The 18,157-nt window shown below is 37.8% G+C and overlaps 1 protein-coding gene across 1 annotated transcript in view; it reads right to left on the reverse strand.

Moving 5' to 3' along the window:
* The window catches only part of LOC128616976 (cadherin-10-like), a 56,584-nt gene that overhangs the window by 35,381 nt on the left and 3,046 nt on the right, over positions 1–18,157 (reverse strand). Inside the window, exon 2 of the mRNA XM_053639882.1 lies at positions 14,255–14,584. Within this exon, the coding sequence (XP_053495857.1) occupies positions 14,255–14,452 (198 nt within the window). The 5' untranslated portion in view covers positions 14,453–14,584. The remainder of the gene's footprint in view (positions 1–14,254; positions 14,585–18,157) is intronic.

The following is an 18,157-nucleotide window of genomic DNA, read 5'->3' on the forward strand; positions in this document are numbered from 1 at the left end:
CTCCTCCACCTTCGGCATAGCAAAATAGCCGTGCTGTTCATTCCCCATGATGGCTGAATAATCCGACATAACGGGGTTATAAATACGGCTTATGTATGATTTTCCCCAGAAGCGTGAAATTTTGTCATGCTCTTCTGAAAAAAAAGGTGAGTTTTCTGCAGTTTGAGGGAGATTTATTTTCACTGGGGAGAAAACAACTCACCCAGCCTTAGTAATCACTTCAAGCAGCTCTTTATATGGTTAAGAGCTGCTCTCCATTTTTGGCACACCCTTCTGGCTCCTTGGAGTCAGAGAGGATTTTTTTTTTTTGCTTTCCATAGCGGAAGGAGGAGTCATGACGCGAGCTCCAAAATCCACCGACATGCAGTATTGCTGAAGATAATAAGGCTGACAGTGCAGTTCACACGTGACGTTTTTATATCACGCGACGTGCTTAATTGCCAATTCACCTGATCAGGGCAGGCCTATGAATAGGCATGATGTTACACAAGCTTCAGATGCCGGTTCTCAGAGCATGGAGCTCACGCAATGTTGAGTTCCCTTCCCACGGAACTCAAAATCTTGAACACAAAACTTTAAACACAAAAACGTTTCTCCCAACGAATTTTTTTTGCACCTGTCTCTTAGCAACAAGCGTAATTGTGCAATGGCTACCTCTCAAACTGATTGCAATGCTTCTTATCTTGATTGAAGATGCTACCTGAAGAGGACATCATTCGAACTACACATGACCAATCAGAAAGAAGCGATCAGTACTAAAATCATTAGACAACACAGTTGTGTCCTGTTTATCCTCAATATTTTATAAAAATCAGTCACTGTACTATAAGGAACAAGGAACATTGCCTCTATTATGTTAGTGGTGTAAGAAACATTGGAGGCCACAGTTTCATGATCAGAGTAATTACAGCTGACTGCAGGCTATAATTGGGTGCTCCTTTTTCTTTTTGTCTGCAACCACATCAGTTTGCCGGTAGGCTAATTTGAGTGGCTCATGCTTCCATTTAGGGACTGTGTCACCACATGCTATCACTGTTTCAAATCATGCAATTACATTAGCCGTCCATTAAACCATGCACAACTGTTAGCTGTGACAAGGATATTGCAAATTTAAGATACTGTATTTTTCTTATTGTATTCTTCTGTAAATTGCTTGTTTGTGTGTGTATATTATTTATTTATTTATTTATTTATTTATTTAAATAACACATGTCTCTGTTTTCAACCTGCCAGCTTGTGCCTGTGTTGCTACACAGAGTTTTTGTCTCGTACCATCTTACATGTACTGGGCATACACCCATTTTTTTTTAGAGTTGAAACTCCCTGACAATCATTTAAATGTTATTTTTCAAAAATACATTCAATCTTGCATTGGTTAGTTTTTACGCCAAACACAGTTAATATATATGCAGTTGGGTCCAAAAATCTGAGACCACATTGAAAATCCCTGATTTTTTTATTGGAAATAAACAGAAGGCTTTAGAATTTTTAAATATTTAAAACAAAGAAAGTAAATGTTTAATATTTTTAATATTTAATGTCAGGAAGGGCATCTGGTGTAAAACCTGTGTCAAATAAAATCTAAGGTGACCTTGCCAAAGTGTGGGAATAATGCTAGGAAAAAGAAGATTCAAGATTCTGCACTATTTTAGGTACAGATTTAAATGTAAGCAAATTTGTGCTATTGACCATGTTAACTGCTTTGTACAAAAGGTCAGATTTTCCTCATGTCTAATCTCTTTTATTAATCTCAGCACGTGCTCAGATGACACTCTGATGGATTTGTTCTAAAATGGATCATAATATTTTGCAAACTTGTGGAGTCCATGTCAACTTGTGGAGTTCATGTCAGCTCGAGTGCACACTGTCATTAAAGTAAAAAGGAGACATACCAAATATAAAGAAACTCTGAAATTCATGTAAATATTTGAAAGATTCTAAAATGCTACAATATATAAACATTATGATATAAAATGACAAAAATATTCATCTGTCCTTTTTTACTATATGCATGTTTTATTTATATACTGTACCTTTAGGTTTACCTTTAGGCAATCCAAAATAAGTATGTTTTAGTGCAGATATAAACATCCTGGTTGTGCAAATACTAACATATGACCACAAAATAATCTGGAAAAAAATATATATATATATATATATATATATATATATATATATATATATATATATATATATATATAAAATCTAGCAAGGTGGAGGAGAAAAAAACATGCCAGTGTTTTTTTTACACCAGTACCAAGTGTATTGTTTTGAATAAAATCCCCTGACAGCCCTGAAATTAGTGTCCTGTGTCCTTTATAATGGAAACAATCCTACAATCCAGCCTAGCTCTCTCATATGTCACCATCTATGACAAAGACACGCAACAAAAGCAGATGGCAGCATAAAATCAACACAAACACACATGAGCGTAGGATAATTGGTATTTGACAGAAACGAGACTGCAATGCCTTATGGGATATATACATAAAATAATTGTTATTCTCTGCAGCAAGCACAAACAAGAACAACAAGCAACAGCATTGATAAGGTGTTAATATGAGATGGATTGTGATCATTTGTACACACCCTGAGGGATTATACTGTATGTGTTATATCTTATATGTAATCAGTAATCCACTTGTTAGCAGTTAACAATTTCTATGATGTGTTTAATTTCTTGCTTATGTTGTGCATATATTAATATAGTCATAGTATATGCTGAATGGATCAAAATTTTAAAAGAACTTATTAACTAAAGCTTTGACCCTAAAACCTACTGATGTTAAGCATATCAGTTAAAAACGAATGTTTAGGCCCAAAGTAAAATGTCCATGTATGTACTCTACAATTACATAAACAACTGTGGCTACTTAATTGAATTTTCCCTCTATTACTGTTGGTCATTTTTCTTTTTTATGGACTAATGTACTAATGTACCACAGTCGCATACATGCCAATCTGAACTTGTACCATTACTGCAGTTAGTAACAGGACTAATTGATTGCAATCCCCTTTGTATTTTTCATTTCTAATGCCTCTGAATCACTATTCTCCAGATGTTTCTTTTCCACTGTGTTGCCAGTGTTTTTCATTCGGCTGCTCTCCATAGCCTCAGAGGAACACACGGGGTGTCCTAATTATTGGCCAGAAAAAGGACTCCTCTGGGGCTTTAGGGACAAATTAAAAATACATTTCAGAATAAAATATCCCCTAGCCACAGTGGTGGTTTACAGTTATTCATAAAAAAATATCATGGTTATGTTTTGGCTATGCAGATTTTCTGCCCAAGCTGAAATCCCTCTCCACATTTCAGAGACACCATAGTGAAAGCAAGGCATAGCAAGGAATATTAATTGCAAATTCATTTGCTCAGTGAAAACTTTTTGGCACAAAGTAGTGTCCTTTTTGCCTGACACTGCAGTCTTTGTGAGATTGGCAACATGAACAGATAGTCTCTGTTAAATCTATAGTGGGCAATGAAAAAATTGTGCTTATATATATATATATATATATATATATATATATATATATATATATATACACACACACACACACACACACACACACACACACAGTACCCTCCACTAATATTGGCACCCTTGGTAAATATGTGCAAAGAAAGCTGTGAAAATTTTTCTTTATTGTTTAAACTTATCTTTTGTTAAAAAAAAAAAAATCACAAAACTACTCTGCTCTTATGGATATCAAACAATTGCAAACACAACACAGGTTTATATAGAAAATCTTTGTTAATATAGGTGTGCAACAATTATTGGCACCCCTATGAATTCATATGAGAAAAATATATTTGAAGTATATTCCCATTGATATTTAATTTTTTTAGTACACCTGGGTGACTGGGAACAGGAATTTGTTCAACCATGACTTCCTGTATCACAGGGTATAAATATGAGGTAACATATAGGCCAAAGTCATTCATAACAATGGGTAATACCAAGGAATATAGCTGTGATGTTTGGCAAAATGTTGTTGAGTTTTACAAAATGGGAAGTGGCTATAAGAAAATAGCACAAGCATTGAACATGCCCATTTCCACCATCAGGGTAATAATTAAGAAGTTACAGTCAACTGGAAGTGTTATGAATCAATCTGGAAGAGGACGTGTGTCTACATTGTCTCAACGCACCGTGAAGAGGATGGTTCGAGTGGCTAAAAATATCTCTGTGGATCACAGCTGGAAAATTGCAGAAGTTAGTTGCGTCTTGGGGTCAGAAAGTCTCCGAAACAAGAATCCAAAGTCACCTACGTTCCAGCAAGACAGTGACCAAAACATACATCAAAATCAACACAAAAATGGTTTACTGACCACAAAATGAAGGTCCTGCCATGGCCATCCCAGTCCATTGACTTGAAACCCATAGAAAACCTGTGGAGTGAAGTGAGGAGGCGAGTCCACCAGCATTTGAAGGAGCTGGAGAAATTTTGTGTGGAGGAATGGTCTCAGATCCCTTGCCATGTATTCTCCAACCACATCAGACTAAAAGGGAACTTTTGTGTGTTTTTTTTTTTTTTAACAAAATAGCAAAAGGTTAAACAATAAATAAAATTTCCACAGCCTTTATTGTTCATATTTACCAGAGTGCCAATATTAGTGGCACTGTATACACACATACATACATACATATATATATATATATATATATATATATATATATATACATATATAGCTTTAATTTTATTTTGGTTATATTTTGGATAGGCGTTTTAGACTAATTTTCCAGGATACACATATGTATATCCTGTAAAATTAGTCTAATACGTCTATCCAATATATAACCAAAATAAAATTAAAGCCGTTCTTGAACTATTTAGAGTACGCACTTGGTCTCTTTTGAAAGATGACTGTAATTGCTGCTGGTATTGAGTAATAGAGGTTTGAACAAACTGAAATAGAAGGGTTTTTTTTCTGCCTGATTGTTTCATATAGATGCCTGCAGACGGCTATTATCTGGAAAGACAATTTCACAACAGCGTGAAGCCTTTCCTAGTCCAAGTTCAAATTTGATATATTTTACATGTTTTTCTATGGGTATGTCCATGCGTTATACCAAAATCACCTTTTGGAGACTCCAAAGGGCCCTTGGTAACCAAGTATACCTACCTAGGATAAAAATAGGCTATTACTCTTGATTTTTCTCATAATTTTGGGCATTATGAAAGGTGACACTAAGAGCTATCATATCAAATATCCAGCAATCTACAAAATATATATTTATTTGTATATTCATAATTGAAACCTTTACACGATTTTACATGCTTTCATGCCACTGGTTATGCAGCTTTTCACAGGGAATTTTAAATTGAAGTGTTGAAACTCACCCCTAAAGTAGCATATCATATTTTTCAGAATTTCATTGGCTATACAAGGCGGCAGTCATTCTCACAATCAGTTGCAATAGGCTCAAGGATTTCACAAAGGAATGGGGAAGGCACTTCCCATCAGCATGGACTCTCATTGGCTGTAGAAGGCTAGGGACAGGACATGGAAGCTCCTATTGGTTCAAATGAGGTGTCAATCGAAAGATCAAAGTCCAGAGACCATTTTGAAATCAAGCGATAAGGAATATTTACAATCGAAGTTATAACGCAGAATACATGAATGATTTGGCATGTCTTCCTGTAATTTGAAATGATGTAGCAACAGTCCATGGGTATTTACTGATGTAATAATGTGTTTTGGACTAAATATTTTTACATAATTTGATTGTTTGGACCTTTGCCAGTCTAATAAGTTTTTTGTCAGGATCTTATGGATCAGTGGACTACTATGAGGCTTCATATGTGAGTTGCCTCAGTTTTTTAATAGTTTGTATGTTGGTGGTCTGACAGAGATGTTGATTGTAGCTGCTGTTGTGATTGTATCTTGAAACAGTTTATAGTATAGTTTTGCACTTAACAGGATATAGATTTTATATATATATATATATATATATATATATATATATATATATATATATATATATTCTACCTCAACCCATCATTACATATTCTACCTCAGTCCATATATACTGTCATTTTATCCCCTATGAAAACTCGCTCATACAGCATTTTTCACGGTGTTTCATCGTATGCAGAACATCTAGCTCTGCATAAGATGAACACAAGAACATTGACAATTACCTTCTCTGTCTTGTCCAGAATACTGATGTGGTATTTAAGTGGATAGGGACAAACAGCACACATGCTCAGATATCTTTCACACCTTGAAAAATTGTCTATAAAAGTGTGCACAAAATCGTCTGCCAGAATGTCTGTGGGATTGCTTTCAGTGAATACAGAATGATCTGCAGTCCTTAGTGTCAAAGTATGTTACTTTTTTAGGTAGTAAAGTATAAAAAAGCATGCATATGCATCATCCTAAAGTAGACACAGACATTTTTTCTGTGGCTATAATCAATAAATCATTCCAGGTGGTTTTGCATAATTGTATTTCTATGGCACTTTTATAATCACAGTACTGAAGCTCAAATGACTCCATTAACTTGGGTACAATTGTTTACCTAAATCATGTACCATCATCCACACAATTAGCTAATGAGTAGTAACAGGTGTCTAGAACGCATGAGTAGAGAATGTGTATATGTATGCAAATGGAAGTGTGCTTGTGGATTTGTCAGTAAAGAAATGAATCTGCCTCTGTTGTAGAGTTTTGTAGTTTGAGCTATCAAAAAATATATTTTATTATTACTCATTATTTTTACGGTATGATTTTTATCACCAATCAATGCAGGGAAAATTTATTTTGTTGTTACTATTGCTGTAGACTGACATAGACATTAGATATACTTAGATAGATATACATACTTAGATATGCATACTTAGATATACATATACATAGATATACATACTTTACTTCTTTAGTAAATATATCTACTATGCTCCATTTGGTAGTAGATTAATTGTCCATTGAATGTATATTGTTGTTTCATTGACAGCAAGACCATGTTTTGCTGTAGGGCAGCTAGTGAGGTTGCCTTATGCCAACAAGATCATAATCCACACTTAGCAAACTTTATGTTGTTAATTCTGTTTCGCAGAATCTTAGGGGATTGTTCTTTTCCTAACTGACTGAGAAGTCAAGTGTGCAGGAACAGGAAGGGGCTTGTAAGGAGAAGCTGAATGAGGGCAAAGGGAAGACTGAAGAGTATGAGCTTGTTTACTTACCCAGTGAATCACAGGCCTGGGGAAGGTTAATAGGATTTTGTTCACATCAATAGTACTGATGGAACAGCGTGTGAGCTACAGCCCTTGCATCAAACCACAGCCACAAAAGGAGGCCAATTGCACACCAGGTTCTAGCACTTCTGAGTGGCTTACTACTCACTAGGGTCTGACTGCTTATGTACTTCCACTGACTAATGACAATCCAGTGCCAACTACAAAAAGTATGGCAGATTTGCTGTTCTGCTGTGTAGTGAAAGGCATGGCGAAGTTTCTGTGTATTTTGTGTTGACCTCAATATCTGTGCTTACAACCAGTAGATTCAGGGATATTCTCTACATTCTGTGGTTTGGAAAGCATGAAATCATTAAGTGGATGACCAAATTCCTGAAATAGTAGCAGGATACTTATAAATATTGAATTTTATTCATCTGGGTTTAAAATGGCTGTTTGACATTGATTTATATGAGTTCCATGCTTAATAAACATGTGAAAAGAAATTACAATAAATGATGTGCTGTTTTGGAGTGCTGTGTAATTTTTTAAAAACATGTGTTCATTGATTATTCTTGTCTTTAAACTGCGATAGGAATAAAAGATTTTTGTTTCATTATTTTTATTCATATTTAAATGCTAATAGGAAAATAAAAATTCAAACATTTATTTTCCTTATTGGCATGCATAATGTGTGTTACGAAACACAACTCAAGCAGGAAGTAAGCGCAGGAGTGGCGTCTTTATTTAGACTTAAGCTAAGGACCAGAAACTTATTGGCATGCATAATGTGTGTTACGAAACACAACTCAAGCAGGAAGTAAGTGCAGGAGTGACGTCTTTATTTAGACTTAAGCTAAGGACCAGAAACTTAAACACTTATCCCTTAACTCGGAATGAGACATGAAGCACAAAACTTAGAACAGGACTATGACTTGAAACACTCGTTTCACTCAGGTATGAAATGTTCATTTAACTCAGGCATGAACACTCTTAACTATGGCATGGCATGAACACTCTTAACTATGGCAGGAAACACTTCTCTAACTATGGAAGGAAACACTCATCTAACTTTAGCATGAACTAAGGAACAAGAAAATAGACAGAGTATGGTAACATTACCACCTGGCACCATTATTCATTCCGTCTTTTTCTCTGTTAGTCTTTTCTCTACTTTAATACAGTGTGGCGTGCGCAGCAATGCGAGGGGTTTAAATAACCAGTCACCATTCTCTTAATTGCTGACAGCTGGAAACAGTGAACACAGTCTTAGCATCCATGCGCACTTCAAGCACGTGCACGCGCGCGCTTTGCAGCCGCTCGTGCACCTTGTCGCCACAGCCCCATCTGCCGGCGAGATCGTGACAATGTGAGACAAAATTCAAATTCAAGTGCAAATATGTATTTATGTACACAGCAATATACAGTGGCTGCCCAGATTAAAATGCAATTAAAATGTCTATTTAAAATGACATTTCATTTTCAGTGTCTAAACTGGTATGATCCTGCCATATTGAAAATGTTATAGCAATCCTTCTATTGGAGATTACTTTCTTGTCCTCAACTGCAACTCAAAAGTAAAAAATAAATGGCTCTGTATTCTTATTTGTATTTTCAGCTCTGTCAAACTCATTTCAGAGAAAGTGATGACATCATTATATAGTCTCTGTTGAGGGAAATCAATACTGACCTCTGACACATCTTGGCGACACTTGGGGGCACCACCTTAAAGAAGTTGGAGATGATGAAAGAACTGGTCTATAACTATGGAGTTGAATGTATTGGAACAATAGAGAAAGGGAAAGTACTCCGCCCATTCCAACTATGTCCAGGGGCTAGCAGGAAATAGAATGGTCAAAGCATAAAGACAGCTGAAAATGCAGTGCAGAAAGGCCACAGTGGAGAAGAAGGGGGGCATTAACCTTTTGCAAGATGACATCAAGGTCAGGCTCACAACATTAAGGAGAGCTGAGAACCTGAGAAAAAAGCACAGGATGAAAGAGCAGGCAAGAGTTAGCATATACTAAGCTCCTTTCAAACTTGTAAAAGAGACCTTGACAAAAAGTAGATGGTCTCTGTTGGCCTTCGCCTGTTCCACCAGATCAGGCTGGTCAGTGTTCAAGGCAAAATATTCTTTAGTGTGGTGGCACACAGGCTGTTATACTACCTGGATAGAAATCTCTTCATTTATCTCTATAAAGATGTCCATATGCCTGGAACACTCAACCATGATCTGGTATCAGATCCAGATTGCCAAAAGGGATGGAAGCGACCTCCATGTGGTGTTTCCTGGTCTTCCAATGCCTTTGGCTACATTCCCCACAACTTCCTCTGGGCTGCATTACATTACTTTGGTGTCTGAGCCCATCATAAACCTTGTCCTCTACAATGTACAGTATCTCACAAAAGTGAGTACACCCCTCACATTTTTGTAAAGATTTGATTATATCTTTTCATGTGACAACACTGAAGAAATGACACTTTGCTACAATGTAAAGTAGTGAGTGTACAGCTTGTGTAACAGTGTAAATTTGCTTTCCCCTCAAAATAACTCAACATACAGCCATTAATGTCTAAACCACTGGCAACAAAAGTGAGCACACCCCTAAGTGAAAATGTCCAAATTGGGCCCAATTAGCCATTTTCCCTCCCCAGTGACATGTGCCTTGTTAGTGTTACAAGGTTTCAGGTGTGAATGGGGAGCAGGTGTGTTAAATTTGGTGTCATCGCTCTCACACTCCCTCATACTGGTCACTGGAAGTTCAACATGGCACCTCATGGCAAAGAACTCTCTGAGGATCTGGAAAAAAAAGAATTGTTGCTCTACATAAACATGGCCTAGGCTATAAGAAGATTGCCAAGACCCTGACACTGAGCTGCAGCACGGTGGCCAAGACCATACAGCAGTTTAACAGGACAAGTTTCACTCAGAACAGGCCTCGCCATGGTCGACCAAAGAAGTTGAGTGCACGTGCTCAGTGTCATATCCAAAGGTTGTCTTTGGGAAATAGATGTACGAGTGCTGCCAGCATTGCTGCAGAGGTTGAAGGGGTGGGGGGTCAGCCTGTCAGTGCTCAGACCATACGCCCCACACTGCATCAAATTGGTCTGCATGGCTGTCGTCCCAGAAGGAAGCCTCTTCTAAAGATGATGCACAAGAAAGCCCGCAAACAGTTTGCTGAAGACAAGCAGACTAAGGACATGGATTATTGGAACCATGTCCTGTGGTCTGATGAGCCCAGGATAAACTTATTTGGTTCAGATGGTGTCAAGCGTGCGTGGCGGCAACCAGGTGAGGAGTACAAAGACAAGTGTGTATTGCCTACAGTCAGGCATGGTGGTGGGAGTGTCATGGTCTGGGGCTGCATGAGTGCTGCCGGCACTGGTGAGCTACAGGTCATTGAGGGAACCATGAAGGCCAACATGTACTGTGACATACTGAAGCAGAGCATGATCCCCTCCCTTTGGAGACTGGGAGTATTCCAGCATGATAACGAAAACAAACACACCTCCAGGATGAGTGCTGCCTTGCTAAAGAAGCTGAGGGTGAAGGTGATGGACTAAACCCTATTGAGCATCTGTGGGGCATCCTCAAACGGAAGGTGGAGGAGCACAAGGTCTCTAACATCCACCAGCTCCGTGATGTCGTCAAGGAGGAGTGGAAGAGGACTCCAGTAGCAACCTATGAAGCTCTGGTGAACGCCATGCCCAAGAGGGTTAAGTCAATGTTGGAAAATAATGGTGGCCACACAAAATATTGACACTTTGGGCCCTATTTGAACATTTTCACTTAGGGGTGTACTCACTTTTGTTGCCAGCGGTTTAGACATTAATGGCTGTGTGTTGAGTTATTTTGAGCAAATTTACACTGTTATACAAGCTGTACCCTCACTACTTTACACTGCATCAAAAGTGTCATTTCTTCAGTGTTGTCACATTAAAAGATATAATCAAATATTTACAAAAATGTGAGGGGTGTACTCACTTTTGTGAGATACTGTATATGATGTCCAGCTATGTGTGCCTACAGTAGACTAAACCACAGCATGGCAGCATCTGGAAGTGGGAATCAAGGTGGTCTCATCTGCCTACTTGTTTTCACAATGGCATTGGAGGTAATTTTAAGATCTTCATGGGTTCATGGGGGTGGTTGCTGGAGATCTGATAAAGTCCAGTATAAGTCTTCCTCCTATCAGAGTTTAAATGGATGACCTGACAACATTCACTGCAACCAGGGAATGCACCAGTGGCTCCTGAGAAACCTTCAGGAAAATATCAAACTGACTTGAATAAAGATCAAACCAAGCAAGTCCAGAAGTATTTCCACATCCAGTGGTGGCCGAGAAGCCCATCAAGAGCCTAGTATGTTTGTATGATGCAGCTCTTCAGGATTGCTCTAGCAAATAGAGCAGCTCAGGCAGGATACCATCAGTGACTTTGAGAGAATTGATAATATCACACTCCCCAGAAAGCTGGAGCTCTAGTGCCTGCCGTTTGAAAATGGGTAGTCCTCACCAGGTGCCTCAGGAACCACTGGGCTCTACAGCAAGGGTATCCTACAACTACCCATTTTCAGTTTCATAGTGGAGTATAAGTGCACCAAAGTAAGCCTGGAGATTATGCGGGCAGAGCCTCGCAATAGCCACTGTCAACTGGGACATCTTCAGAGGCAACCTAGGCCAAGGCGACACTCCAGCACGAATAATACTGTTGGCCAACTTTGTGCAGCAAGGGATGGGAGGCATCAGATTTGCAACCAACAAGCTACACTGATGCAAGGCTAATCCAGTCCAATGCTGCATTTTCATGGTGAAGGAAGTGCACCAACAAGAGCAGGCTACAGGATGCAAAAAAGTGGTAACCCAGAGAAGGCTAGGGCAATGGATGAAATAGGAGAGAGTAGAAAACAGGAATACCTCTTGGAAGACCTGGGAGATTTGGAAACCTTTAGATAAAGCTTCAGCATCGGAGCCACATATACAAAAATCTCAGCCAATGCAAACAAACAACATGTGTCTGTTGTCTATATATGCTTTTAAGTTGCTTCCTCCACTTCAAAGTCCTACCTACAGTGTTTAATTGACAGGGCTACTTCAATGACAGGGAAAATGCAGTTGGGTTTGCAAAGAGAGATGGTATGGAAAAGAGACAGGGCAGTACTGCAAAGGCTTTTTTGTCCCAAATTGGAACATGAAAAAAGTAATATCAACTGAAAGACTGGTATTACTTTTTAATATGGCAAAATCGTACTAGAAATTGAAAATGAAACGTCAAATGACAATTTTGCATTTTAATTTTGGCTGCCACTGGACATTGTTGTGCACAAAAATACAAACATTTTGAAACTGAATTCAAATTATGTCTCAAAATGATTTGTTCATTTGCAATACATGATGTTGCAAATACATGTTTGAATGAGCATTTTCAAATTAAAATTTTAATAAAGTCTAGAAAATGTAATGCCGTGTGATTGGATTTTGAACTAAATGATAAGAAAAGGTAAGAAGAGTAACTCTGTCTTGGACCTTAACCTCTCCAATCTTTCATACAAATTGAGTTGTGCACATTCCTTTGATTTTGCAAGTATGAGACCATGTCTGAATAAAGCCACTGTTATGATTTAAATATGAAAAGAGGCTCCATTGGCCATAAATAAACATGGCCTCCCATAGAACTCAGCAGTGGTTGGTGAATTATCTTTATAAGAAAGACCATCACTGGCTCTGATGGGTTCTTGCTGGGCTTTTTAGTGCCTATTCATCGGTCAGCACAGAGGCTCTGACACAGATGGACAAACTCATTCACTAGCACACACATGGAAATTGATGGGATTAATGATAACACATATGCTTAGAATAATCTTTGAAACATTTTCCCTTCTTTATCCTTAGCATTTAATGCAGTCTTTTGTTTTTCTAGTACTTTTCTTAGAAATCTGATTGGACAGTCAGCAGGAATAGGGCCAGCCCCATGTGATTGTTATATTTCCAGATAGAGAGAGAGAGAGAGAGAGAGAGAGACAGACAGACAGAGAGAGAGCGAGAGAGAGAGAGAGAGAGAGAGAGAGAGAGAGAGAGAGGACACAAACAGAAGCATCCAAACACTGGGAAGCAGGCCAGGCCACTGATTAGTATAACAGTACCTCTACTGATGAACTTGTCCCAGTCAGAATTGCTTTACTGCTTCAGCACCTCCACACAATGATGCCATGGATGAGAGCATCTCTTTCTTCTTTTTCTTTTATTTATTGTTTTCTTTATCACCATCATTCTTTTTTTGTTTCCTTGATCACAAGCTTGGGTCTGTTACCCAATGATCTCTGCATTCACACTTCATAGATATGAAAGGACAAGATACTATCAGTTGGCGCTCACAGACTCAAGTCCCCTCTCTGCCTCAAACCCCTGCTCATGACACTTGTTTACTTGGGCAAGATGAAGGTAGTGATGAAAGCCAGCTTCCTCAACAGAAAATTGGCTGCCGACAATCGCCCTCATTTCCCTCCCACCCCACCCCTCAGGACTGTAACTGCTGATTTCTAAATTATGGTTGTCTCAGAGCTTTGCGCTTACACTGGTGGCTTGACAAGCACTTCAGTCTGATCTGATGCCATGCAGACTGAGAAGAACACTTGCACTATTGTGATTTTTATCAGAGTGCTGCTCACCACACCTTTGTGTAGCTGTGAAATACTGGGAGGTTACATTATAGAATAGCTTTGACTTTCATACTGTGTTGTAAGTCTATTCAAGGGCTTCAGTCATAACAGAGACTTGCATCTAAAATGGACTTGGATATTTTGTACATATCAGTTTTATTAGTATGGTGCTTTAGTTTGATGTAATGATATTATAGCTGTCTCCTGCTCACCTCTCTGCAGAGGTGGTTATGTTAGTTCTCTAAAATATTATAGTGTTTGCTCTGTTTTGCTGCTATTGTGTATCAAGCATTCAGTTTATTTTTTCTTATTCTTAGCTTGAACATGTTGATGTATTGTTAACAAGTTGTTTTCTTATATAAGCACTTAATGACATTATATATGTTGCAGTTGGCTTCCATTAATCTCCAAACTTACCTTGCCTACATACTGTTTTCCACTTCCGGTCCACTCTTCCAAGAGAAAGAAACTATTCCACATCCATCCACGCTTAGAACGGTGAAGTGTCCGTCCATCCCTATCAGCTGTGCTAAATCCCGGCACCGGGCGGAGCAAGGCCGAGCTCCACTCCAGGATGGACAACAGCAGGAGCAAAGTGAGCTGATTAGTTATCATTGTATCCAATCGCTCCTGGAGAGTCCTTGATAGGGAATCAATTAGTGGCTTGAGTGTTGTTTGGGAGATACAGCTGAATGCAAATCACAACAGAATTGGACATCCTATCCTCTTCTCCTCTACAGTTCAGGCCTGGGAGAAGGCAAGAGAAGATTGATGAGGCACAAAATTATGCATCATGCTATGGTTTCTTTCTTGAATCCCTAAGATAACAGCAGCTGAATAGCTTTAAGTTGGCAGCAAATCAGTCAGTAGAAATTAAAAGTTAGCAATAAAGTTACAAACAGTTTCTGACTGAATTGTCTTCTACATTAAAAACCAGAAATGACAAGTACTTCAAAAACATATTTATAACCATTTATTTACTCTGAGGGTTGATTTCACACAGCTGTAGATCAAAAATCTAGAGTGAACTGCAGTGCTCTGCTCAAAGTTCTGAATACATACAAGTCTATGGTACACAATAAACAGAGCAGGCTGCTTAGCTAAACCCACAATGACTCACTGAAGCACAGTGTGCCCCAAGTGCACTGCGGAATGGTAATTTAGGGAGCGCATGCATAATTTATGGGCGTTTGGAACTTAATCCTAATAAATCGCTCTTCCTTCATTCCATGCAAGCCAGTTTTCAAGGAAAATGTAGAAGGCCAAAGTGTCATGCCAGCCTGATGGGCATTTATTACCCCACTGTATCTCTAGGGGGATCACAAACAAATCGGAAGCAAATTCATAATATTATGTCGTTCCTTTACACCAATCTGAATCTACATGAGAAAGACAAGGAGAATAAAACGACACAATGTCATTGGAGGCATATGGAAGAACAAAGCATCTATGCCTATTTTTTGTCTGTGAACAAATTAGAACTATGGTCCTTTTTGATGTTATTAAAATAGTATTTGTAAAAGCACATTTTCTTATGAGCATGAATGAAATAATTAAATTAGAGATACAGATTAAGCTGGGCACTATTCACAAGGTAGTAGTTTAAAAGTGTCTCTACTGCTGTAATTTGTGGAATCACTGACTTTGCTAATGTTGATAATGAATTCATGCAAGCCCAGCATGGGAAGGCCTCTGTGGGCTTCAGACATGTGGTTCGTGTATCTCAGGGTCAGAGAGCTGAGGAAAACGTTTACATTCAACATCTCTGTAGCAGTTTTTATGAATAAAACATGACTTTAAGGGCAGAGTTGTTATATGCTATTGCCAATTTAGTATTATAAAATGAAAACGCGTGGAGTCAGTCTACATACTTCTAACATGTGCTGTTTATGTAAGTAAGATTACATTGGTAACATTAAAATAGTGGAGAAAGATACAAGGTATACACTGCTACCATCAATGTGAAGCTAGCATTCTGGGGTTTGTATAAGCCTATAATGTGGATAAATGCTAGGTCTTAGTGGAAATCCATCCATTATTAGTAAAGTTAGATATGATGAAAAAGCACACCTATTATCATACCTTAAGGACTTTTATTAGGGTAAACAAAACCTATTATTAATTTTTTACACCTTTACACAATTATTTTTCCTTACAAAAATACATATTTTAACCCAATCAATGCATATAATATAAACCTTCAGAACCTCATATTATTTTTGAGCATTTGTTATTTCCTCATATGTGTTACTTTTTTAAGGACATTCTAGGCTACACATACTGTAGGCTATATGTCATTGTTTGATACGTAAGTACTAACACATTTTTATATTACCATTTTAAATAATAAAAACATATTTTGCACCTCTATGCAAATGTGTAATTAGATTAGATGTAATAAGATGCTCTGTGATCTGGAAATACAGGAATTTTCTGATGAGTAGTGTAATATGATAAGTGTGAGGCATAAATATTTTCCATTGATATTGTCTCCCCTTAATTTCATGTTGGTGCAGACTACATACTTGGAGTTCTAAGTGCCTTGTACTTTTTTGCTCAGGGCCAATCTGATTACCATTAGACATTGAAATTTACTATCATCTGTTTATAACACTTGAATAACAATTAAAAATAAAGTGAAGTATTATTTAGTTTACTTTATCTGTTAGGTTTGATAGTGCACTCTCAGTACCAAAATAAATATCTGTTTATCTGTTTCTCTCATCTTGAGCAGTATATATGTCTCTCCTCCAGGTGACCAACTGAAGTCTCTTGCATCTTTACACACTATAAAAGATAGAGAGCTGGGAAAGCTAGTATGGGTGCATCTGTGTCTGTGTTTTGAATGTCATGGAAGATTCACACTTCACAAACATTCGAGAAATAACCGACCAAATATATTTAGAAACAGTGAAAGTAAATAAGGACAGTAAAAATATTGATATATAATTTTTAGATGCATCAGTTATTTTTTTTCTGGACATTTTGATGATTCTGTGACACTGATGATGTCAGTACACTTGCTTACACATAGGCGAAAAACAAACATGGAAACTACAACTGTTACAAACAAAAAACTGTCCATAAAACTGAGGCATAGTATCATGTGAAGGGAGTACATTTTAAACACCGTGCTGAACATATTGTATATGTATTTCTATCTTAGTATGAAGCTGCCACTATGTTTGGAAAGGGTATTTCTTTCTGTTTCTATATTTCTTAATGTTGAAACCTGAGTTATGAAACTGAGAAAAGTGAGTGTAAAAATGCCCAGTAATTGCATTCATTGGGTTCTAAGTGTTAAGACTATGTAAGTATTGTATGGTAAATTATGTAATAATAGAAAGTCAGGTCCAGCCATTTTCACTGAGATGATGAATTTGTGCTTACTGCAGCATGGTAGCATTAAGCTATCGTGTTGTAAATCCTTGAGAACCCAGTTCTGGTGAGAAAGTGTTATCATTGCTGTCATGTAACAGGGCTGTTTAGAGGATGGGGTTTTTGGAAGGGTCCAGATAGGAGATTATGTTGTGGTGGCTGATTTAGAGGGTGCCAATAAGCTATAAGCTGATAAAGGGTTTCTTTTATTTATTTTTTTCCTTTTAGTGGCCTCCATACTCTGAGTTGAGCTGTTCCACAGTGATGACAAGTGCATCCTTGGAATCTCACAGAAACCGTTTGTGGCAATTAAACTGTGGTGATTCTTGTGATTGCATTTTCTAATTAATATTCAAGGCTGTCCTTGGGTTTTAATAGCATTCTGGATATTTGATGCAGCATGCCTATTAAACATTAAAACAGCATATCTTTTTAAAATTCTACTTGCTGCCCATGCCAAGGGGGGCAGATGGGCCCACAAAAGAGGGGGAAAAAAATCCTTGCCAGATGTTCAGCACTTTCATTTAATTATCTCAATTTGATTATTGTATTAAGAGTCAGCAGCATATTAAAAAGTTGTTTATGAAGAAAGGCATCAGTGTAGTAGGATTAACAGTAGCTTAATATAAAAAAAAAAGTGGAAGGGTAAATATTCTGATATAAAGCCTCACAGCCTTACTTGTCATATTAACTAGCTTAAGTGGTAGGTGTACAAGTGTGTTTGTGTGTTTACATATGCTTACAAAGATCACGGCTTTGTAATTTTGTCTTAATAAGTATTTAAGTGGGAATACATGTGTTGATGGTTTGAAACAGACATTCTGGCTGTACGCGCAACAGGGTTTTATGTATTATTGTGTCACACTAAATATCAGAGAGAGAGAGAGACAGAGCGAGAGAGAGAGAGCGAGAGAGTGTAGTAAGTCAGGTCAGTAGAGCGGC

The sequence above is a fragment of the Ictalurus furcatus genome, chromosome 13 (assembly GCF_023375685.1).
Source record: "Ictalurus furcatus strain D&B chromosome 13, Billie_1.0, whole genome shotgun sequence".
Lineage (NCBI taxonomy): Eukaryota > Metazoa > Chordata > Actinopteri > Siluriformes > Ictaluridae > Ictalurus > Ictalurus furcatus.